Source organism: Bos taurus, chromosome 25 (genome assembly GCF_002263795.3).
Source record: "Bos taurus isolate L1 Dominette 01449 registration number 42190680 breed Hereford chromosome 25, ARS-UCD2.0, whole genome shotgun sequence".
Classification (NCBI taxonomy): Eukaryota; Metazoa; Chordata; class Mammalia; order Artiodactyla; family Bovidae; genus Bos; species Bos taurus.
Window position 1 is genome coordinate 3972523 of NC_037352.1, and position 24692 is coordinate 3997214.

The 24692-nt window shown below is 54.2% G+C and overlaps 1 protein-coding gene across 3 annotated transcripts in view; it reads right to left on the reverse strand.

Moving 5' to 3' along the window:
• The window catches only part of PPL (periplakin), a 48634-nt gene extending 24500 nt beyond the window's left edge, over positions 1 to 24134 (reverse strand). For 2 of the 3 annotated variants that reach the window (XM_002697888.7, XM_005224663.5), the window contains exons 1-2: positions 23639 to 24054; positions 462 to 561 (exon numbers count right to left, since the gene is read on the reverse strand). In XM_002697888.7, coding sequence (XP_002697934.4) covers positions 462 to 561; positions 23639 to 24045 — 507 coding nt within the window. In that variant the 5' untranslated portion in view covers positions 24046 to 24054. Of the gene's footprint in view, positions 1 to 461; positions 562 to 23638 lie in introns of all 3 variants that reach the window. The other variant, XM_005224662.5, reaches the window with a different exon arrangement.
• Between the last annotated feature and the right edge of the window lie 558 nt (positions 24135 to 24692).

Consider the following 24692-nt stretch of genomic DNA (forward strand, 5'->3'; position numbering starts at 1 on the left):
CGGGTGATGGTTTCCCCTTTCGGGTGCACAGGGAGGTAAGGCGACTTCCTCAAGGTCACACAGTAAGTGGCAAAACCAAGGTCCTAGCCAAGGCCTGGCTCCTGAGACTGCGGTTCTGCTCCAGACAGGGCCCATGGCTGCAGGAACTCGGTATCCGGGGTGGAGGAGCTGGTATTAACAGCACTAAGAAGGCTCCTCTTCAATGTGTCTCCACCTGGGCACTGGACATTTGAGGCTGAATCATTCTGTGCTCTGTAGGCTACATAGCAGCCTCTCTGGCCTCCATCGCTAGATACCTGACCCCGCACTCCCCAGGGTGCCGTGGCTAAAAATGTCTCCAGACATGACCACACGTCCCCTGGAGCAGAATCACGCCCAGGTGAGAACCTCGGGGTCATCTGAGCCCCGGGTCCCCAGGGGGCTGGCATCTCGGGGGCACCGAGTGGGAGGCGGGCACTCACTCTCTGCATCTTGGCTTCCGTGTCCACGATGTTCCTCTCCACCTGGTCGGCATTCTTCTGCAACTGCTCGATGAGCTCCGACAGCTCCTTGTTAGAGACGCTGCAGGCAGAGAGCCAGGAGGTGAGCCACAGGGCCGGAGGGCAGGGGCGGGGTCCCGCCAGCGCCCCGGCCTCAGAGGGAAGCTGCCCAGTGAGCCTGGAATGGAGCTTGGCTGTACCCCCAGGGCAATGTCACTAAAGGCACAGAGTGAGGCGGCGCCGTCCGGGAATCAGCCTCTGCTCTGGCCGTCACCCCAGTGCTTCTATTTGCCATGCTGGCAGAGCAAGTGTACTGTGCTCTCCCACTTTTTTTATTGAGATATAACTCACATGTCATAAAATTCACCCCTTAAAAGTGTGCTAATTCTGGGAATCCCCTGGCGGTCCAGTGGTTAAGACCACACGCTCCCAGTGCTGGGGGCCCAGCTTCGATCCCTGGCCAGGGAACGAGATGCCACTTGCTGCAACTAAGAGTTCACATCCCGCATGTCATGACTAAGACCCGGTGCAGCCAAATAAACCAATAAAAGTAAATTTGAAAAATAAAGTGCATAATTCAGGGGTTTCAGTATATTCACAAGGTTGTATAACCATCGTTGCTATGTAATCTCAGAATATTTTCACCACCCCCAAATAGAAACCCCACCCCCTTCAGCAACTCACTCCTCACCATTCCACCCCATGGCCCCTAGCGACCACAAATCCACTTTCTGTCTCTATGGATTTGCCTACTCTGTACAACATGGGGCCTTCCGTGTCTAACTTCTTTCACTTAACAATATCTTGAGGGTCATCCGTGTTGTAGCTAGTGTGTGACCGTGCTCCATTCCTGTTTATGGCTGCATAATATTCCACAGCTTGGCTATGTCACATTTTATTTATCTGGTTATCCACTGATGGGACATATGGGCTGTTTCCACCTTTTGGCCATGATGGCTCAGACTGCTCTGAACACTCGGGTACAAGTTTTTGTGTCAGCAGTCTTATTATTAAATACCTGATACTTTTCTTTCAATCTACTCATTCTTTATATTTAAATAAATTTCCTAAGAAAGAGGACTTGCTTCCCCATTGTAAACAGAAAACCAGAAGCCCTTGCCATAAAGAGGTAATAGCCAAAATAAATTCCATAGAAATAAAAGGATGGCATTAAGTTCTAGCTGGACACTTGGCTGCCTGCACACGTTGAAACTGAGCCCTGCCCTCTCCTGCTTAAAGGCAGAGCTTGGCATGCACACCCCGCAGCCAAGCTAGAGCTCTGCTGGCACCGAGCTGAGACCTCCTGAGAGTTCTCAGAGTGTCTGGGAGAGATTTGAAATCGGAAAGGCTTTCTCATTTGGCGTTTCTGTGTTCCCTCTGGCTGTATCTGTCTGCCCTGCAAAATCACACTTCAGCCCACCCTGGCAAACACCATGTGGGAGTGGAGGAGACCTTGGTTTTGGACTCAAATGTGCATTGGGGCTGTGTGACTTGGCCAAGCTGCTGTCCCTCTCTGTGCCTCTGCTTCCCGCTATCAGATGGACCTTTCCCAGTTGGGTGTTAGGAATGGGAGTGAGGTTATGCAGGCAAAGAGCTGGGTGCCCCATAAGCCTCATGAAGGTTCATGATTATACTTAAGGAGCCTTAACGATTATTGTCCAGCTCCTTGTTTTCTTTAAACAAAGGAAGAAACGAAGGCCAGAAAGGGAAGCAGCTTGGTCCCCGCCACACGGCTACCCAGCAGTGGCTGAAATCGGCACTTAGTCCTCCAGTCTCCATCAAAGACCTCACACACTGACTCCAAAGACTGAGGGCAGGAGAAGAAGGGGACAGCAAAGGATGAGATGGTTGGATGGCATCACCAACTCCGTGGACACGAATTTATGCAAACTCTGGGAGATAGTGAAGGACAGGGAAGTCTGGCATGCTGCAGTCCACTGGGCTGCAAAGACACGACTTTGCAGACACGACTGAGCGACTGAACAACAGCAGGGTCTGAGGCTCAACACTGCAGATACTACTGATGCTGCGGGAGAAGCCGGAGTGGTGGCAGAAACAGGCACATGAACAGAAGCTGCAAGACTGTCCAGCTCAGGCCCAAACCTTGCCTGGGGGCCTGCTCTGTACCAGGTCTGGATACACAGGCGCTAGGAGGCGAGAGGGTTAGGGTCTTGGCGAACAACACCCAGGCCACACCCTTTGTGAAGAAAACCAAGGAGGCAGCCTTTCCCAAAGTGGGGCCCCAGGAACCCTGGTCTTGTAAATTGCTCCTGGAATGAAAGCTTTGTCACCCAGGTGGTTAGGAAAACCCGACCCCTCAATAAGTCAGTAAAGGCTCTGAGAAGTCCTGTGGTGGAGAAAGCTGATATTCAGTGGAGCACCCAGGAAGGCTCAGAAGAGGGGACTGTGCATGGAGGCTCTGAGTAAGGTGGGGTGAGGCTGCCAGGCCATGGGCCAACTCCCATCACCCCCCACCTTGGCTTGGGCAGACCACATGGCGAATGTTGAACACTTCTGCCCTCAACCCAACCCCAGCCGCTGACCCCCACTGTGGTCTCAGCAGTCAGACACGGTGAGTCTCAACCCAAATATTTAACCGTGACAGCCAGGGCCACCACTGCAATCCTGCAGTGTGGGTTAGGTGGGGGCCTCTATCCCTCTCGGGTCCAGCCCAGCCGCACCCCAGGGCACGGGGCCAGCTCCCAAACCAGGCCCCTCACTGGAGGGGACAGGTTCAAGGAAAGCGCCTCCTGGACTGCACCCTGGGCAGCCCTTTACGCCAGCTGAAGCCCAGCACCAGAAGGGGACACAGGGCGGTGGGGTGGGGACAGCCAGCTCCATGGACCTGGTGCTCCTGGTGGGGAATAAAGGACAGCTCGGTGGGAGCGTGTGGTCAGACAGGCGTGGCTTCCAAGGCCTGCTGCACCACTTACTGCTTGGACCGTCCCAGGCAAGCACCTCAGCCTCTCCATCTGTCTTCTGGGGATGACCACAGAGTCACTGTGGTAACTTGAAACCTAGTGCACACGCCTCACCAGACATCAGACACGTCCACAGACACGGCCCCGATAGCATCCTCACCCCAGGTCTCTGGGGGAGGTGTGTGTGCCCCTTTACAAGCAAGGAAACCAGCAATTCTACCCGATAGATATCAAGAGAAATGAAAACACAGGCCCACGTCAAAGCCTGTACACAAATGTTCACAGCAGCAGTATTTACAATAGTCAGGAAGCGGAAACAACACGAAAGTTCAACTAATGAACAGATGAACGAAATGCAGAACGTCCATACAATGGAAAATAGAAATGAAACGCTAACACAGGCTACATCATGCAGAAACCTTGAAACCACGAGGCTAAGTCACAGAAGCCAGACACAAAATGTCCACTTACATGAATTATCTAGAGTAGGTAGATTCATAGAAAGAGAAAGTAGGTTAATAGTCAGGAGGGGCGGGATGGGGAGACAGAAGGGGAGTGAGTGCTAAAGGGTGTGAGTTTCTTTTTAAGGTGACGAAATGCTCTAAAATTGATTATGGTGTGCATGCGTACTAAGTTGCTTTAGTCGCATCCGATTCTCTGCGACCCCAGGGACTGTAGCCCGCCAGGCTCCTCTGTCCAAGGGATTCTCCAGGCAAGAATACTGGAGTGGGTTGCCATGCTCTCCTCCAGCGGATCTTCCCAACTCAGGGATCAAACCCACGTCTCTCACATCTCTTGTGTTGGCAGGTAGGTTCTTTACCACTAGTGCCACCTGGGAAGCCCCTGATTATGGTGGTGGTCATATAATTCTGTGAATATCTCAAAACAACTGAATTGTACACTGTTAATGAGCAAACTGGGCCTCCCGGGTGGCTCAGATGGTAAAGAATCTGCCTGCAACGTGGGAGACCTGGGTTTGATCCCTATGTTGGGAATATCCCTGGAGGAAAGCGTGGCAACCCAGGCCAGTATTCTTGCCTAGAGAATTCCCATGGACAGAAGAGCCTGGAGGGCTACACCCCATGGGGTCGCAAAGAGTCAGACATGACTGACCACCTAGGCACAAGCACAATGAGTGAACTATATGGTATGTGAGTTATATCTCAATAAAACTGTTATAAAAACATTGGCAAGTGCCATTTACAAGTGGCAGGGATGTGTTTCTTCTTCCCTCACCCTCTTGAATGGTCCCCAGCTTTTATCCTGTTTTCCATGGAGGCTGGGCCAGTTCTGGGTTACACCCAGCTGCCTGGAAGGTGGTAGTTAAAACCTCACAGAGGGTTGACCATGTGCCTGGCCGGTGCTAAGCAAATCACATCCAGGTGAGCTCATTAATCCTACCACCCCCTGAAGTAGCACTGTTCTCCCATTTTACAGATGGGGAAACTGAGGCACAGAGCCATTAGCTAGCTTGGCCACAGTCTCACTGGCTAAAGCAAGGCAGAGCTGGGATTCCAACCCACGCCTCTGGAGCAGTCTCAGCACTTCTGCCTTTTGGGTTTGGAGTCCCAAATGAGAGGCCCCAAAGGGTCCTGCCTTCCTCCCGCCATCCAGCTGGCCATAGGAGCAGATATGTGTTCCCTTGAGAGCCGCAGAGCCCCACACTAGGAGTACAGGAATGTGGGCGAGTCAGGAACCTGCAGGGGCACCGGGTGTGAGTGTGTGTGTGTGGGTGGTGTGTGTGTGTGTATATGTGTATGTGCAAATCCCAAGAGGGTTGAGAACTGGCTGGGCCGGTCCAGCTTTTCATCCAGCTAATGGGCCACACTGAGGCAGCCAGACACGGCCCCTGGGGGCTGTCAGCCCAACTGATGGAGGCCCAGATACAGCTCTTCCCTACCAGCCTCTTCCGAGTCCGGTCCCACTCATGGAGATGGGGATCTCTGGGCTGAGCCAGGAAAGCTGAGGTGCCCATCCCGACCCCACCAGAGAAGGGAAGGGACCAGGGAAGTAGATCTGAGTGACAGGCTGGGAGAGGGACATACCCAGCCTCCCTCCACTCACTCAGAAGTTTAACATGGACAGAGATGCTGAGGGCAGTGGCCGTTGGCACTGGTAGGTGCCTCAGAAGTCATCAAGCCCCACCTGCTCATTACACAGGTGAGCAAATTGAGGCCCTCAGAAGTGCAGGCACCCGCCCAAGGTCACACAGGGAGCAGCCAGTGTCCATAGCCAGACAGGGTTCAAATCCTGACTGTGCTAACCATCCGTGTAACCTCGTAATGCAGTGCCAGGAAAGGCAAAGGACAGATCAACAAGAGGAGGCTGTGGGAGAGGTGGCGTTCCACCGGCGTGGTCAGTATCCCCACCATAGAGGTGGCGCGGTGGTGAAGAACCCGCCTGCCAACGCAAGAGACGCAAGAGATGGGGGTTCGATCCCTGGGTCGGGAAGATGCCCTGGAGAAGGAAATGGCAACCCACTGTAGTATTCTTGCCTGGAGCATTCCATGGACAGAGGAGCCTGGTGGGCTACAGTCCATGGGGTCACAAAGAAACATGACTGAGCTAACTAACACTCACTTTTTCACGTCTAGGTTTCCAGGTTACCCTATAGGAGCAGATCTTTCTGGGCAATGGTGTGTCTAGGATGCCCACCTTGACAGGTTGGGCAGTGGGTGCCATGGCCCGAGACCCCACCTGGTACTAATAAAGGGCAATGGGACCCAGGTCTTGGCTGTCTCCAGAAACGGTCCTCTCAGCCCAGCCCAGACTTTGATCAGACAAGGTGAATGGGTTTCACAAGCCAGGTGGAGTCACACCCTGCAGACAGGGGTTGTTTTTCCAGAGAATCCGCCCTTGTTTTCTTTTCCAAGGCTGAGGACACTAGAGTCTGGCGAGGGTCCAGGAGGGCCCAGGTCCCATCTGAGGCATGACAAGGGACCCCGTTTCCTTGGCCCAGTCTGCGTATGAGACTCCTGGTGCGAGGAGGGCACGGCCAGGGGGATGTCTGGGGCTGCCTCAGAGTCCCATGACTGGGTTTGAGGACACTCGGGGACAAACAATCGCTGTCTGGGTCTGAGCCCGCACGCACCAGCCTGGAACAGGCGTCTCTTTGTCCCTCAGGATGTGCTCTCGGAGTTAGAGCTGCGGGGAGATGGCCTGGGAGCCTCACGGGGCATCGGGCACCCTCACTCTGTCACCGGAGTTAGAAACTCTAGAAGCACAGCCTGGCCTGCTCTGCGGGTGGCTGCTCATAGCCCAGGAGGTCAGCTGCAGACTTGGGAGCCGGGGCTGGAACCCCGTGCTGTGAAGCCCAGCGGGGTGGGGTCTGGTCAGTGGGCCGGCAGGAAAGCCGATCAGAGAAGTGGGGACAGAGGTGGCACTCCGGGTCACCCAGACTCTGCGGATGCTCCACGTGGAGAAAGACAGAGCACCCAGGGCTCTTGCAGGACCCTCAGCCCCACCTACCGCCAATCACTCCTTCATGCTTTACTTTGGGTGGGGAGCCCCTGGCCCTTTTCCATGATAAGCCGTACTGCAGTATAACCTGGTGGTTAAGCATCTGGACCAAGGCCGGCGACCTAGATCCGGATCCTGACTCAGTCCTTATTAAGCTGTCAGTCACCTAACCTTCTGAGCCTCAGGTTACCCGTCTGTCACTGGGGGTCACGGTAGTCCACACCCCTCAGGGCTAGGGCATGGTTGAGAGAACAGATACAAAGTGGTGCCTTGCAGGCAGCCCAGGTTCTTTGCTTCCACCCAGAGTCACCACCCAGGGATTTGGGCTCCTTTTAAGGAGTTGATAAAAGCTGACAGCCAAGGCCCCATGTCAGAACCCAGAGGCATGGGGGAGCTGAAAAAAAAAGTCCCTGGGCCACCCGGGCCATCCACACTGATCTTCATGCAAGCCCAGACACACTCTGCTTCCGCCTTGTGGATGTCACCTCGCCCGGGCATGGAGAATTCACAAGTCACCTCGACATTTGGGAATGTCTCCTCCAGCTCCTGAGGGGAGGGGCCATGCACATATATGGGCAATGAGAGGGTGTAGCTCCCAGCCCCAGTCTGGAGGAACCCTCCTGGGTTTGGAGTAAGCATTAGGTCACTAGGTCTGGGATTTGAGGGGTTTAGGGTGTTTCCACCATGAGATTTGCCGTCCCTGGTCTGCAGCAGGGACACTGCAGACGTGCAGGGTGGAGAGGCTTTGTCTACCCAGTTGTTCAAGCAGAACCCCAAGACCACCCCAGACCCCTGCCTCTGCCGCCCCTGACTCCACCTGGAAGAGAGCCCTGTGCCTGGGAAGAGAGCCCTGTGCCTCCATCCTCTCTCTGGCCCTAAGGCCCTCACCTTGATCAAGAGCATCACCTCTCGCCTGGACCAATGTAACGGCCACGCCCAGCCATCTCCTTGCACTCTGACCCTTGCTGCCTCCAGCCAACTTCTGCACATTTGTAGGAGAGATCTTTCAAAGACTCAACCAGATCTTGCCATTGTCCAGCCTCAGGCTCGTCGATGCTCTAAACACACTCAGAAGAGAGCTCGCTCTCCTGTCCGGGACCCGGCCCAGCCCTTCCTGCTGTCAGCTCTCCCTGCACCCACTGGTCCATTCCTCTCCATCCTGCCTGCAGGGAGGGAAACTGAGTCAGCCTGGCCCAGGGAAAGAACAGAGACTGAGAGAGCTCGGGCAGGTTCCTTAGCCTCTCTGTGCCTTAGTTTTCTCATCTGCAAAATGGGAATAAGAATCAGCCCCATCCAGAGGATGGAGACAGTTCAAAGAGAGGAGCCTCATAAAACACTTTGGACCTTGGACGTGCATGTCACACCAGGAAGGCTCAGGATTGTTGGAATTTTGGTCTGTTTGGCTCACTGCTGTGTCCATGGTGCCCGGCACAGAGCTCGTCCCAGCAGTAATCTAATGAACAGCTGCTGGCATTTGGAATAACAACATGTGCTGTTTCACCTGCCTACCTTTAATTTCCTTGTCTGCACAATGAGGTTATTGGATCCACTGACTGGGTAGCAAACAGAAAGACATATCTGATAGGTGGAAAATGTTCCCAAGGCAGATAGGGTGGGGGCTAGGTTGATTTGCTTTCAAGGCCTCCGCTGTCCAATAAAAACAGAATGTGAGCACATTTGTAGTTTAAATCTTCCTAGTAGCCATTTGAAAAACATAAAAAGAAACAGGTGAACTCAACTTTTATACACCATTTGATTTAACCTAATACAGCTAATGCTGTATTAGGCAATGGCACCCCACTCCAATACTCTTGCCTGGAAAATCCCATGGACGGAGGAGCCTGGTAGGCTGCAGTCCATGGGGTCACTAGGAGTCCGACACAACTGAATGACTTCACTTTCACTTTTCACTTTCATGTGTTGGAGAAGGAATGGCAACCCACTCCAGTGTTCTTGCCTGGAGAATCCCAGGGACGGGGGAGCCTGGTGGACTGCCATCTATGGGGTCGCACAGGGTCGGACACGACTGAAGTGACTTAGCAGAAGCAGCAGCAGCAGCTAATGCAAGAGACATAAGGGATGCAGGTTCAATCCCTGGGTTAGGAAGATCCCCTGGAGGAGGGCATGGCAACCCAGTCCAGTATTCTTGCCTGGGAAATCCATGGACAGAGGAGCCTGGCAGGCTACAGTCCACGGGATTGCAAAGAGTCAGACACGACTGAAGTGACTTAACGCTCACACACAGTAGAGCTAAACCATTATTCTGATAGTCAATAGAACATTATTAAAGAGATGGTTTGCATTCTCTTTTCCTCAACACTTGGCATGTGGTTTACACTTGCAGGGCATCTCAGGTTGTTCTACGCACATCTCACATGGCAAGTGGTTAACAAATACGACGGCATAGTTCTGGGTGATTCTGCAGCCCCTGGACCGCTCTGCAATAAGCCCACAATGACTGCAGCCCATCAGTTCTGCCATAATGAAGCTGGAGGAGGCTCGGAACATTAGCGCCTGGCACCTGCGTACATCATAAGGTAGTTATCAGCATCCACGCGTACATGCTAAGTCATTTCAGTCACGTCTGACTCTTCATGATCCAATAGACTGTAGCCCACCAGGCTCCTCTGTCCATGGGATTCTCCAGGCAAGAATACTGGAGTGGGTTGCCATGCCCTCCTCCAGGGGATCTTCCCGACCCAGAGATCGAACCCACATCTCTTACATCTCCTGAATTGGTAGGTGGGTTCTTAACCACTAGTGCCCTAGAGCCACTTAATAAAAGGTCATTTCCTGGGACTTCCCTGGTGGTCCAGTGGTTAAGGATCCACCTTGCAATATAGGGGATATGGCTTCGATCCCTGGTGGGGGAACTATGATCCCACATGCCGTGCGGCCACTGAGCCTCAACTAGAAGCCTCAACAATGAAAGATGCCCTGTGACACAGCGGAGATCCTGTGCACTGCAACGAAGAACTGACACAGCAAGTAAATTAATTAATTGGGGAAAAAAAAGGTCATTTCCTTTGCTTTGCCAGTGTCCAGACTGGCCAGACACCTGCCCAAGGGCAGGTCTCGTCTATGGGTCTCTGGCTGCCTGACTTCAAAACAATCCAGGGCTCCCAGCTGTGCTCAGCAGAGCTCGGTGCCTGGGTGCGCAGCGCCAGAGCACACAGACCACAGCCCCACACCCTTTCCCGGGCCCCCAGAGCTCCAGTGTCTCTGCCCACGGCCACAGGCCAGAGTCTGCCATGTAGCCTGCTCCAGCCACGCCATCCTCCTTCCTGGGAGAACGGCCTCTTTCCTGACCCACCTCCAGGGGGTCATACCACTACAGAGGGGCCACAGCCCTACCATAAGCCCCCACCCCAGCAGTCGCTGCCTGCCTAGAACTGTTCTGTCACCTGTTGGTCACGCCCAACTTGCTTTTTCTTTCTGGGCATCAAGATGGGAACCAGCAGGGACCAGGTGTGGCTGATGGTGATGGCCCTTCCTCCCTGGCCAGCACCACCTCACGTTCCAGGCCTGAGTCAGTCCCCACGTTCTGGTCCTTGACGATGTCCACAGTCCCTCCCTTTTGGGGTTAATTCTGTCTCAGTGGGTGCGAGCGGAGCCGGATGATCAGTCTCGGAATGTCTGGCATGCACAGGAGCCCACACCTCTCCTGGGAACCAGCCTGTCCCAGCCTCGCCCCTCCTAGAGTCCAGAGAAGGGGCCTGGCCTCCTGTTCCCCATGGTCAACCCCTTCTGGGTCCTGCCTGCCTCCAGGGCCTAGGCAGCCCTCAGAGGAACCTCCAAGTTCATCTTGGGTGCTAGGTGGCCCCCAGACCCCACCTTCTTTAAACACTGCCAGGCTAGAGAGAGCAAAGGCTTTCACTCCAGGACACCTGCCCTGTCTCTACCGCAAAGGCACACACAGGAGGTGCAGGAAATGACTGAAGAAACGCACAGCCAGACACTGAGAGGACTCACTAGGTGCCCGTCACCCGCTCGGCCTATTCCTGAAGCACCTCCTGACACCTGGCAATCTTGGGAGAAACATGCCCTCATGGTAATTGGGGGTACTTTTCTTAATTCTATTAGGTGATAAACTTTTGGACAGTAAGGATTTACTCATCTTTTGGGAGGACCCTTCTGTAGCCTTTAATTCCAGGCTTTGCACAGGTTTGGGGCTCAATAAATACATGTTGAATTGAGCAGACACTTTATAGCATGTGAATAATTCTTCTCTCCTCATTTTTCAGATGAAGATAACTGAGGCTAAGAAACCTGCTCAAAGTCACACTGTTAGGAAGTGAGGGTGTCAAGATCCGAACAGGTGTCGGAGCCACCTCCTCAGAACAAAAGGGATGTCAATATTGTTGTTCAGTCGCTAAGTCGTGTCCGACTCTTTGTGACCCCATGGACTGGAGCACACGGCTTCCTTGTCCTTCACCATCTCCCTGAGCTTGTTCAAACCATGTCCATTGAGTTGGAGACGCCATCCAACCATCTCATTCTCTGTCGCCCTCTTCTCCTCCTGCCCTCAATCTATGCCAGCATCAGGGTCTGTCAATACTATTCCACAAACTGATGCGGAGAGATCAAGGACATGAGACAAAGCAGAAAGGTGTTCACCACCCAGGGGAGGCACAGTGACTTACATCTCGTTGGCATCTTCAGCAGTATAATTATCACAGTGGTTGAGTAACCATCAGTGGTGGTAGGTGAGGCTGAGTCATTCATTCTCTTAAGATGCCACCATGAGGGGCTCCCAGCCTGTCCCTCTGAACAGGCCATTCAGGGGGAAGGAACTGGTATGACGGAACCCCTCCCTGGGCCACGCCCTCCCCCAGTGTCTGACATGCGTTCCTGCTTTGATCCTAACAACCCATCATTAAGCTTGGTACTATTACTGCTTCCAGTGCAGATACATAAAATGAGCCTGGGCAGGAAGGGAGACCTGCCTGGGGCCAGAAGGTTAGTGTCCATGCTGGTGACTGTTGCCACCCCCTGTCAGCTTTCCAGATCGCCAAGATTTCCAGATATTCAGTAATTGCTGAATAAATTTTCACCACACCCCCAACTCCTTGTCATCTCTCTGCCCCTCTTACAGGCCCTGGGGACAGGCCCTTCTCCATCACCAAGTCCCTGGAGCTGTCAACATGCTTAAAATGTCTATTTAATTTGACACCTATTTGTTGAGCCCCCAGCCTACACAAATCCTGGAATTAAGAGCCACAGAAGAACCTCCACCAAAAGGTAAGTTAAGTCCTATTGTCCAAAAGTTTATGGTATAATAGGCAGGATTTAGAAAAGCTCTCCAATAACTGTAATTCCAGAGATTCAGACTGTTTGGGTCAGGGTATTTTCATCCACTCTGCCCACTTCAGGCCTTGTATCCTAATTTAATTGTGAAAATAAAGGTCAGTCCCATAAAATGCAAGAAGAGAGCAAGAAGGAAACAAAGAGAAAGCATGATAAATAGGAAATACAAAATATATGGCAGCAGCAGGTCCAAACACAGCAGTCAGTACAATAAATGAGAATGAGTTAAACTCACCCGCTAAAGGATAAGACTCTCAGGGGAGAATAGGGAAACAAAACAAAAGCCAACTCTACGCCATTTTGTAAGGCACATATCTAAAATAAAATTACACAGGAAGGTTGGGACTAAAAGAATAGAGTACGACAGACCAGGCAACTGCTGCTTTAGCTGTTTGAAAGGAAGAGCAAGGTGCAGTGGTGGCTCAGCGGTAAAGAACCCGCCGGCAAAGCAGGAGACGTGGCAAGAGCCATGGGTTTGATTCCTGGGTCTGGAAGATCCCATGGGGAAGGAAACGGCAACCCACTCCAGTATTCTTGCCTGGGAAATCCCATGGGCAGCCCACGGGGCTGCAGAAGAGTTGGATGTATCTTAGCGACTAAACAACAATAAGGTACATGTAACTCTACGGACAAGTTACGTAAACACGGGGTTTGACGGCTTCTTCAGTCAGAAGACTGAAGTCTGGGCCCTGCCTCACTGATTTTGACCTAATTGGTCTGCCATAGGACCTGGACATCACCTGCAAGGCTCACGTAATTTTTTTTTTTTTTAATTTGGCTGTACCAGGTCTTAGTTGCAGTTCGTGGACCTAGTTCCCCGAGCAGGGATGGAACCCGGGCCCCCTGCATTGGGAACTCGGAGTCTTAACCACTGTGCAAGGGAAGTCCCAAAACTCGGGTGATTCTAACGCGCTGGCAGGGCTAGGAACAAGGAAAGGAACCAGAGTCATGTGCTGCAAGGTCGAGGAAGAATTCCCAGGTCTCTGCAGGAAGGAAGTCTTGTAGAGAACAGTACTCAGAAAGCATCCAAAAATTACCAGACTGACAGGTCAACTGACTGACGGGCTCCCTACTAGAAACCTCAGTGATAATTAGCTGGGTGTGGAGGAATTTACTGTCTACTAATCCTGGGGAAGTAGATTCTACAGTGAGAAGGCTGCTGGTGGAGTAACTATAGCTCTGTTTCATGGTTTAATCTGCTTCCACCCGGGGAAGGCCTCCCCACCTCGGGGCCTCATGTCAGGCTTGTGCTTTTGGGCTCTCGTTACAGACACACACACACACACACACACACACACAAGTTCAAACCTCTTTGAGTAACACCAGGGTGTGTCTTGGAGATTTTTCCAAGATTTAAATGGGCCTCAAGCCAACTGTGACAACCCCAGTTGTTAGGACATCATTCCGGGTTCAAAACCAGTGGACAAGGAGTACTGGCCTCCAAATAGGAAGCACCTACTATGTGCCTGCTGCTTTTACACACATCATCTCCAGTTCTCTCCGTGATTCTACACGCCTCTAATTTGTAGATTCAAAACAGACCTCTCACTGCTGCTCACTGAGCACCTACTATGTGTGAGGCATCTTTCGGGGGGTGTGGGAGTGACCACGTGGTCTGCAAAGCCCCTAACTTCGTGAAGCCCACAGTGGGGCAGGAAGATGGCCAGCAGCAGCACAGCTGACAAGAGGCACAACTGGGCCTGGAAAGCGGATCCATGGCTCCCAAACCCAGGCTCTTTCTACTCCACCTCCATCCCTGACCTCAGCCTCAGCTTCCCTCACAGTAACATGGGGGTTTCGTTGCCCAGTTTATAGTTGGGAAGAGTCAAGTTCCTGGTGCAGAGCAGCAGGACTGGAGCCTCCGCTGTTCCTGGCGGCACAAACTTTGAATCCTTTCTCAAACCTTCAGCTGGAACCCGAAAGTTCCCATCCCAGCATGGAGAAGTGAAAAGCCTTCAAAGCCACGAGTCTGACATCTGAGCCCCGGCTGCTGGAGCAGCAAAGAATTCTGCACAGGGCTGTCTTCTTGCAGCCCCACAGCCTTCCAGAGTCAGCAGGCTGTGGGTGGGGTGGAGCCTCTGGCCAGTCAGCTGTGCATTTATAAGACCTGACAAGCCCTCTGTCCAGGAAAGGATGGGCTGGGTGACCAGAGGGGACACCTCTGCAGCCAGCTCATCTGCTCCCAGCTCAGAGCCGCTGAGACTCTAAAACATTGAGCCTCACCTGGAAAAGAGAGACGAGGGCACTGATGTCTAAGAAGGACAGTACAGTCATAATTCAGGACGGCTGCTCCTCTGCACCTCAGCCTCAGAGGCTGTCACATGTCCACACCTCTCCCGCTCCTGGCCGTGGTTCCCTCCCACACTTCTGAGTCTCCGCATCCAGAGCCCTCCATTCTTGCTCCCCAGGCCTTGGACATCTCCCCCTGCTGAGGCCCGCTCCCTCTTCCTCCCTGCTCTCTACCTGCTGACTGGACTTGGATCCAGAACTGCAGGCTTCCCTCCAGGCTGGATCAGCTGCCAACACCCCTGGTCTAGCCCACCCCTCACTTTTAAAAACTGAAAACTCTTAACCTAGCTCAAATGTGCAGAAAAGTATGGAAAGAATGCCACCGAGACTTCGCTGATGTTCCCACTCAGCCATACGTGTTTCAGATTTTTTTCAAAAACAGTGTTATTATTCAGTACCCTCTGAGCCCCCTCCTCTGGGGGAGCATAATTTTGGAGCCGCTGGTTTCTCCCTCAGTTCGGTTCAGTCGCTCAGTCGTGTCTGACTCTGCAACCCCATGGATTGCAGCACGCCAGGCTTCCCTGTCCATCAATAACTTCCGGAGCTTGCTCAAACTCATGTCCAGCGAGTCAGTGATGCCATCCAACCATCGCATCCTCTGTCGTCCCCTTCTCCTCCTGCCTTCAATCTTTCCCAGCATCAGGGTCTTTTCCAAGTTATTTGCATCAGGTGGCCAAAGTATTGGAGTTTCAGCTTCAGCATCAGTCCTTCCAATGAACATTCAGGACTGATTTCCTTTAGGATGGATTGGTTGGATCTCCCTACAGTCCAAGGGATTCTCAAGAGTCTTCTCCAACACTACAGTTCAAAAGCATCAATTCTTCAGTGCTCAGCTTTCTTTATAGTCCAACTCTCACATCCATACATGACTACTGGAAAAATCAGTAGTTGGACCTTTGTTGGCAAAGTAATGTCTCTGCTTTTTTTTTTTCATTTTTTAAATTTTATTTTATTTTTAAACTTTACAATATTGTATTAGTTTTGCCAAATATCAAAATGAATCCGCCACAGGTATACCTGTGTTCCCCATCCTGAACCCTCCTCCCTCCTCCCTCCCCATACCCTCCCTCTGGGTCGTCCCAGTGCACCAGCCCCAAGCATCCAGTATCTTGCATCAAACCTGGACTGGTGACTCGTTTCATACATGATATTATACATGTTTCAATGCCATTCTCCCAAATCTCCCCACCCTCTCCCTCTCCCACAGAGTCCATAAGACTGATCTATACATCAGTGTCTCTTTTGCTGTCTCGTACACAGGGTTATTGTTACCATCTTTCTAAATTCCATATATATGCGTTAGTATACTGTATTGGTGTTTTTCTTTCTGGCTTACTTCACTCTGTATAATAGGTTCCAGTTTCATCCATCTCATTAGAACTGATTCAAATGTATTCTTTTTAATACACTGTCTAGGTTGGTCATAGCTTTTCTTCCAAGGAGCAAGCGTCTTTTAATTTCATGGCTGCAGTCACCATCTGCAGTGATTTTGGAGCCCAAGAAAATAAACTCTGTCACTGTTTCCATTGTTTCCCCATCTATTTGCCATGAAGTGATGGGACCAGATGCCAAGATCTTAGTTTTCTGAATGTTGAGTTTTAAGCGAACTTTTTCACCCTCCTCTTTCACTTTCATCAAGAGGCTCTTTAGTTCCTCTTCACTTTCTGCCATAGGGTGGTGTCATCTGCATATCTGAGGTTATTGATATTTCTCCTGGCCATCTTGATTCCAGCTTGTGCTTGATCCAGCCCGGTATTTTGCATGATGTACTCCGCATATAAGTTAAATAAGCAGCGTGACAAGATATAGCCTTGATGTAGTCCTTTCCCAATTTGGAACCAGTCCGTTGTTCCATGTCTGGTTCTAACTGTTGCTTCTTGACCTGCATACAGATTTCTCAGGAGGCAGGTAAAGTGGTCTGGTATTCCCATCTCTTGAAGAATTTTCCAGTTTGTTGTGATCTACACAGGTTTCTTCCTAAGCCTGTCTTAAACTTTCACTACATATCGCGTCTGCTTCTATAAACATACATGGAATTACTTTGTATGAATTTTTAAATTATTTATTTTTTAAAGAGTGTTTTTGTTACTATGATCACTCAGTTTCTTCTTTTGTTAACATTTATTTATTTGGATGTGCTGAGTCTCAGGTGCAGCACATGGGGTCTTTAGTTGCACCATGCGGAACCTAGTTCCCTGACGAGGGATGGAACCCAGGCCCCCTGCACTGGGAGCTCGGAGTCTCAGCCACTGGACCACCAGGGAAGTCCCTGAACGAATGTGTGCAAATGCACACAAATGTGCTGTCTGTGTCCTTAGCTTGCTCTGTTCACACCATGGGATGCCTCCGCAGGCCGACGCGCGTGGACGCCCACCTCGCTGTCTCGTGACCCTTGCTGCTCCCTCTGCACCCATCCCCCTCCTTTGCCTCCACTGTCTCTGCACTTGTCACACAGCATTGTTGCAGCCTGCTTACAGAGAGCACAGAAAACGGGGGTGGGGACGGGGGCCCGGGGCCCTCTGCTCAGGATCCCTTATTCTTTTCTGCTAGATAGAAGCCCCACCCGCCCACCCCGTTTCTTGGTGGGGACGAGTGCGTGCGTGTCTTGTGTGTGAGCATGAGTGTCTGCATCAGCCTGAGATGTTTCAGGAGGGGGAAACCTCTGCAGGCCCCCAGGGCCACCCTCACTCATTCATTCACCCATTCAGCACATGTGCCGCCCTGCCAGTGTCTGGGGCAGACAGACCTTCATCTCCATCAGACCACCCAACGGCCGCTGAGGTAAGAGTGACCAAGGAGATGGGGGAGACAATGCAGGAAGTGGATCTGCCTGGGGAAAGAGAGGTTTAGGGAGGGCTTCCCCAAGGAACAGGGACCAGGTGAGGAAGAGAAGTGAGCCCGGAGGGGTGGGAAGGGCATTCCAGGTGGGAGGAACAGCATGGGCAAAGGCTCAGGGGCTGGAAGGGTCATGGAAAGGAGAGGGGAATGAACTCATAGTATGCAGGGTGGCGGTTCCCAGGGCCTGAGAGGAAAGGGAAGCTTGGGGTGGGATGAACCAGCGGGGAGGGGGTGGACAGGACCAGACTGACATCTGGCAGGGAGACTCTTGAGAGTCCCTTGGACAGCAAGGAGATCAAACCAGTCAATCCTAAATATTCATTGGTAGGGCTGATGCTGAAGCTGAAGCTCCAATACTTTGGCCCCCTGATGCAAAGAGCTGCCTAGAAAAGACCCTGATGCTGGTAAAGATTGAGGGTAGGAGAAGGGGATGGCAGAGGATGAGGTTGGTTGGATGGCATCACCGATTCAATGGACATGAGTTTGAGCAAACTCTGGGAGATAGTGAAAGACAGGGAAGCCTGGTGTGCTGCAGTCCATAGGGTCACAAAGAATGGGACATGAGCAACTGAACAACAAGAGAGAGCTCCCTGGCTGCCATGGGGAGGAGGGAGTGGGGTGATGGGGCAGAGGCAGGAATGGTGAAGCAGCTGCAGCAGGGGCACTGGTGACAGGGCCTGGGGGCCCAGCGGGGCTGCCCGCTCAGGAGGCAGGGAGCCAAGAGGCCAGGGCAGGGCTCAGTCTACCTGGAGGCAGGAAGGGGCACCAGGGGCCTCGCTGCCTAGGCTCAGGAGGACAGAAGACCCATTAAAAGCAGAGAGAACAAAGACCAGGGGCCATTTCTGTCTCCCCATTCCTAAGACAGGTCAGGGCAGGCAGACAGGCAGGCTAGAGAGTGGCAGGTGGCGCTGGCAACACCCCACACAGCGCTGCCTGGAGCAGAGAGGAGCCAGAAATCTCTTGACAAGGAGCTTTGGACATGTTCTCAAAGGCAGCTTCTCCCCCAGCCCCCAGGGCCCTCCAGAGGCCCCTCACTCTCCTAGGAGTGTTGCCTAAAAGGTATGACTTGAGGTAAGCCTCTCCCCAGAGGAGCTCCCTGACTGTGTCTGAAATGCCACCATTAGCAGCACTGTTACATGTTCAGCTCCGTTCTGTCCTGAATCTAGTTCACCAGGTCTCGTTCCCTCTGCAACAGCACTGGGCAAGTGAGGGCAAAGCCAAAGAGAGGGGAGGTGGTAAGGGTTGCTGGGCGGAGTCAGGGATACAAAACCCAGTGACTCCACCATCTGGCCTGGGGCAGTCCCCAGAGATAGCACCAGCCCCAGGTTGAGGTGGGGAGCCCTAGTTTCCTTCTCCAGGGGCCCCAACATTGGCCATGTGTGAGCCGTGAATGCAAGGCGAGTGCCTTTACTCTGGGCCTCAGTGTTCTTCTCTGTGAAATGGGATACCAGCAGCAGCCTTACAGGCTCGGTGTCAGAATGAGATTTTATATATATACATATATATATAAAACATCCATGGCTGTGCTGGGTGCACAGCAGGTGTTGAGAAATGGCTGGGCGGATCACTCCAGTCCTGGCTACTCACGTAGTGGGAGGGGAACTTTGCTGACAGGACCCTCCTGCAGACTGTTCGAGCTTTGCAACTGACACTAATCAATGCATGCAGGTGTGTCTTTCCATTTGTCTTCTTAAGGTGTGTGTGGGGTCCACATGAATGCTAGGGTGAATGAATGGGAGTCAGCTGACCTCCTGTGCCCCTGGGGCAACACCCTCCACAGCTGGAAGGAGCCCAGCTGCCTGGTCAGCTCCGTTCTTAGCACCATCCTCATCTTTGGGGCTCAGCTGGTAAAGAACCCGCCTGCAATGCGGGAGACCTGGGTTTGATCCCTGGGTTGGAAAGATCCTTTGGAGAAGGGGACGGCTACCCACTCCAGTATTCTGGCCTGGAGAATTCCATGGACTGTATAGTCCATGGGGTCACAAAGAGTCGGACACAACTGAGCGAGTTTCACTTTTCATCTTTAACAGCAGTGTGCACTCACCACTGTCTCTGCCATGACTTACTGAGCACTCACTGGGAGCTGGGCCCGTCACATGCATTCTCTCACTTGAGCCACTAGCGACCTCACCAACTGATGGCTGCTGCAACACTCCCATTTCACAGATGAGGAAACTGAGATTCAAGTGTTTCGTGACCTGCCCAAGGTCACACAGCTCAGGAGAGGCAAAGCTGGGGCTTGGACCCACACCTGGATGACACGCTCTTAATCACCGAGGGGCCCAGGGTACCCCAGCTAGCTTCCAGGAGGACACACGCCCCTTTCACCAGCCTCCAAACCCTTGGGCCCTGCCTCTCCCACAGGATGTCCCCATTAGGACTGGGCCATTCTTGTAGGACTTTGCCTAGGTGAGGTCAAGAACTGAGGCCAGGCTGCTGGGTGCTCACTGGGACCCAGGTCTGGGTAGAGGGGCAAAATTAGTCCCATTTTACTGAGGGGGAAGCTGAGGCTCCTAGCGAGGCCAAATTTCTTTGCCAAGCTCAAACACAGGCAGAGTTCAGTCTAACTGCAGAGCTGGGTCTAACCATCCATCCCTCGCAATGACAGGTCAGACACTTCCACAGGAAGTCCTCCCCGATAATCCAGGTCTCCACCCTAACCCTGACAGATCTCACTTCAGACCAGTCAAGGAGCAACAGGGCCGTCAGGCTGGAAATCTCATCTGTCCAGCTCTATGTCCCCCCAAACTCTCAGTGGTTCCCATCACCACCATGACACAGTCCTGCAACCACAGTGGTAATTAAGCAAAATTCCATCAAATGTAGAGATTGTCAACGTCTCCTCCACAGCCACCCCTACTCCTCGGAATGGCACCCCAGGAGTTGTGCAGTGCACTGCCTGTCCATTGCGGAGTCAGCTCAATCCCAGATACATAGCAGGTGCCTATTTAAATGTATTCAACAGTTATAACTATCACAGCTGCTGTGGATCGAGGCTTCCTATAATTCTCAACCCTTTCCCTGCATTATTTCATTTAATCCTCATGCCAACAATATCACCAGGCAGGTAGTATTTTTATGCCCATTCCACAGCTGAGAAAGCAGAGGCTCAGAGAGGCCATGCAGCTGTCCCCAGGTGGCACAGCTGGAGAGCAAGGACTGGCCAGGGCTGTACTCTCAGCATCCAAGCAGGACGGTAGGACCAGGGCCCCTCAAGGCCCTCCCCGCTGAGCTGGACACTATCCTTGGTGACCCTACAGCAGCAGCCTGCCCTGTCATTAGCTCAGGTGTGAACACCAGTTCCGACACCTGTCATTAGAAACCAGGGCAGCAGGAGCAGCGGAGTTCACACCCAGTTCCAGCTGCTACAGGCTGACAAACAGGGAGGGGCAGTTTTCTCCTAAGGGGCTCTCCACGAATTTCTGTTCACTTGTGCCATCCAAAGCCTGTGACAGCGGGGTTGTGTGCAAGTCACTTGGCTCCTGAATTCCCTTTGCTGGGGGCAGGGATGCTGACCCTCACTCTGGGCACTTCCTATGTGCCCGGGGCAGCGGAGCGGGGAGCGCAGGGCAGGGCGGGGGGGGGGGAATCCTCCCCATTGTTATGTTGGCTCCTCCCAGCAACCCCACACGGAAGATATTAGTACCAGGCCTGCCTTGCAAATAAGGAAACTGAGATTCATAGAGGTTCCTGAGCCTTTCTGGAACCAGAGGCGAGGTGTTCAACTGACCACCTCAATGCTGAATCTCACTGGCAACCCTGCCCTCCCCCAGACAGAAGAGGAAGCCCCCAGAAAACTCAGGGTGCAAGAGTAACTTGGGGGCCAGCATCCTGTGACCAGCGAGCACATCTTAGAGCTATGGGTACAGAGCCAAGCACTGGGTAACACTCAAGAGGCTACCTTCAACTGTGCAATCTGTTCCATGAACTTGTCTCCACCAAGGGGAACATGCTGGGCTGACAAGACCACGGTCACCTGGCATCTACACAGGGCTGTGACTGTGCAAGGCCACAGGGCCCAAAGGAAGAATCTCGTCCCATCTTGGGAAGAATCGGGGAGGGCTTCCTGGAGAAAGAGACCTCCAAGCTGAGATCACACATTCAACTAGGGGCAGCGGGTGGCTGCCTTGGGCCAGGGGTATTGTGAAGTGCAGGACCCATGCCCATTAACCCTGAGTCCCTGAAGCTGTAAAGGATGTTAATTGCTTCCTTCCTGCTCTCTGCTGGGAAGGCCAAGACCCTCCCAGATTGTCCAGATTCATTATAACCTTTTGTTAGGTCCAAGCCCAGCCCTTGGGGGACTGGACGGATGAAGAGCTGGAAGAAGGGGAGGCTCAGAGGGATGAGGGAGGCGGAGAACAGGGCAAGGCTGGCCCATCTCCTGGTGTGTGGGTGTGTGCGTGTGTGTGGAGGACTGGAGGGGCCCTGGTCTTGGTCAGGGAAGAACAGCACAGCCCTCCCTGGCTGGCACAGAGCGCCTGATTGTGCAACATCTGAAAGAATAGTTCAGGGACTGGATGGGACCCCAGCTGGGTTGGAGAGCCAGCTGGACCTGGCCACTGAAGAGCAGCGTGCAGAGCCCTGCCCAATCCCTGGGGTTGGGAAAGACCAGGGAGGCTTGTATGTGTGTGTGGCGGGGGTGTGTGTGGGGGCGGGGGGACCCCGGGAGGGGAGGGAAAGAAATACTTCTGAACTTGAAACAAGGCAGAGGGGAGAAGGGGCAGTGGGGTCACAGGGGAGTGGAGTTTCTGAAAAGCCTAGAATTCAAAGGCATGGAGGGCCCACCCTCTACGTCTCAGGTGAGGGCACCATGAGATGGCTGGATGGCATCCCTGACTCAATGGACATGAGATTGAGCAGGCTCCTGGAGTTGGCGATGGACAGGGAGGCCTGGCTTGCTGCAATCAACGGGGTCACAAAGAGTTGGACACGACTGAGTGACTGAACTGACAACAAAGACATGGAGGGCCCACCCTCTCCACGCCATGCCCAGGGCGCCTGCACCTGTCAGACAGGTCTGCCTGGGCTGGACCACAGGGGCAGGGTGGGAGTGCAGGCCCGGGTCTCCTCGCCTTCATCCCTGACCTGGGAGGGAGTGAGGGACTGCTTCCAGGGGAAGGGGTCTCAGATGAGGGCACTTTGGGGTGGATACACTTGGGGCAGGTGGGCTCTGCAATTTTTTTTTAGTTTCTCCACCTGCCTGAAGCCCCTTGTTGGATAAAGGCTCCCTCTCAGCTATAGCCCCTGCCTCCTTTTCCCTAGAGAGAGGCCAAGGACGGGTCTGAGGTCTTGCCCCCTCCCTCAATCTCAGCATCTCCACTGAGGTTCCCCTAAACCGGTTATTAAGTGAATACATTAGGCTTACCAAGCGGACATGGGCTGCCGTTTCAACGCAAACACATCTTTCAACGCAAACACATCGAGACATGTCATTCCCTTCCCAGGCGGCCCTGGGAACCGGAGGCTCTCAGAGACGCCGCCAGTTTCGGCGCTGGTTGGTGGAGGGGGGCGGGGGGGTGCTAGGGGCAGCCACGCCCCTGAGAAATCACTAAGGGAGAAGGCCCCACCGCCCTTCCAGGAGCTCCGCAGACCTCGGGGTGGGGTAGCGGGTGTGGACCAGGGGTGCCTCAGCCCGGGTTCCCCCAACCCCACACCCACGGCTTCCTCCGAACCAGGCTCTGGAGCGCAGGATGGCAGGTGCCGGAAAGTTCTGCTGCAGGTGGCACGTTCCCCGCCCCCCAATTCGTCCCCTCATCTCTCGCCTCCCCGACTCCAGAAGCACCTGCGCGCCCCTCCAAGGAGCGTTGGTGAACGTCCCCAGCCACGCCCCCCCGCTCCAGCTCAACTTCACCGCGTGGGTGCGCCCCTAGACGGTGCTTCTGTCCGTGCACACACCCCCGCCCCCGCCCCCGCCTTGGGTGTAGCGTCCGCCCGACACACCACTCTCCACCCGGGCGGTGCTTCCTGGCCCGCGAGGACCCCTGGCCCAAGGGCGACCGCGGGACGTGAAGAACCCCTCCACCCCGCTGTGACTCCACCTCAGTACCTTGGTCTCTAAGCGCCCAAGCCAGTACTCTCCCGGCTCCTAGAACTTTCCGGTGCCAAACAGCGTGTTTTCCTTCCGCGCCCCCGGCCCACCTCCATTCCCACCTTGGCCGTGCTTCCCAGCTCAAGGGTAGCCCTCGGGCGCCCGCGTCCCCGCGCGTCGCGCACTCCAGGCCGGGCTCCCCGCCCCGCGGGGCTCCCAGGGCGGTGCGCACCCCCTCCCAGCCGCCGCAGCCCCGGAGGCCCGGCCGTTCCCCTCACGGCCCGGGCCGCGCATCCCGGCCCAGTGCGGCCCCTCACCTGCGGGTCCGAACCGTGGGGCTGTATTTGCCTTTGTTTCTCTTCCTGAAGAGCGAGTTCATGGTGGCGGCCGGGCGGGGCGGCGGGTCGCTGCGCCGGGCTGGGCACTGGGCGGCGGAGGCCCCGGCGCGCACCGAGGGGAGGGCAGCTGGCGCAGGTGAGCGGGCGGCGACGCGGGAGCCCCGAGTGCGGCGCGGCGGCGGCGGCCGGTCACTACTCGTGGGGGGCGGGGCGCCCGCAGGCCCCGGCTCCCCGCGCCGCTCCCGAGAAGGTGGCGCGTACCTTCCCGGGGGAGGGGCGCCGGGTGGGCGGGGCTTCCAGGCGCGCCCTCGGCCAGGCTGGAGCGAGCTGGGCGCCCGGCCTGGAATCTGGGTGGGGACACGGGGTCCTGGGAGGACCCGGCCCATCCCACCCCACCTCCCAGCCTGGACACTCGAGAAGCTGGGCAGGCGGGCGGAGGCGCGCTGGCGGCTCTCCCGAGCGCGCTCCTCAGCCCCCTCGCCCCTGACTCTCGGCCTGGCGCACGCGCCCCAGACTGAGGACCCTCACCCGGGTCTCGGATGCCCCTCTTGGGCACCGGGGCTCCCTTTTCTTGGCTGACACCCAGGTGGGGCCCCCAGTCAGATGGGACAGCCTGACGGATCTCTATGCCCCGATAGCTAGTGAATTACTCTCAGGTGGTAGGACTGTCGATGGCAGTTGAGAAAAGGGAGCTTGGGAGTGCACCTTGATGTTGTTTAGACGCTAAGTCGTGTCCGACTCGTTGCGATCCCACGAACTGTAGCCCGCCAGGCTCCTTTTTTCCATGGGATTTCCCAGGTGAGAACACAGGAGTGGGTAGCCATTTCCTTCTCCAGGGGATCTTCCAGACCCAGGGATGGAACTTGCGTCTCTAAGATTGGCAGGCGGATTCTGAGCCACCTGGGAAGCCCCGGAGTGCGCCTGCCTGAGTTCAAATCCTGCTGTTATGAACGGTCAGCTGACTCTTCAGCAAGGCTTCTCTCTGCTCCCAGCCTCAGTTTCCTTTTTCTGTCAAACAGTGGTAACAACCGCA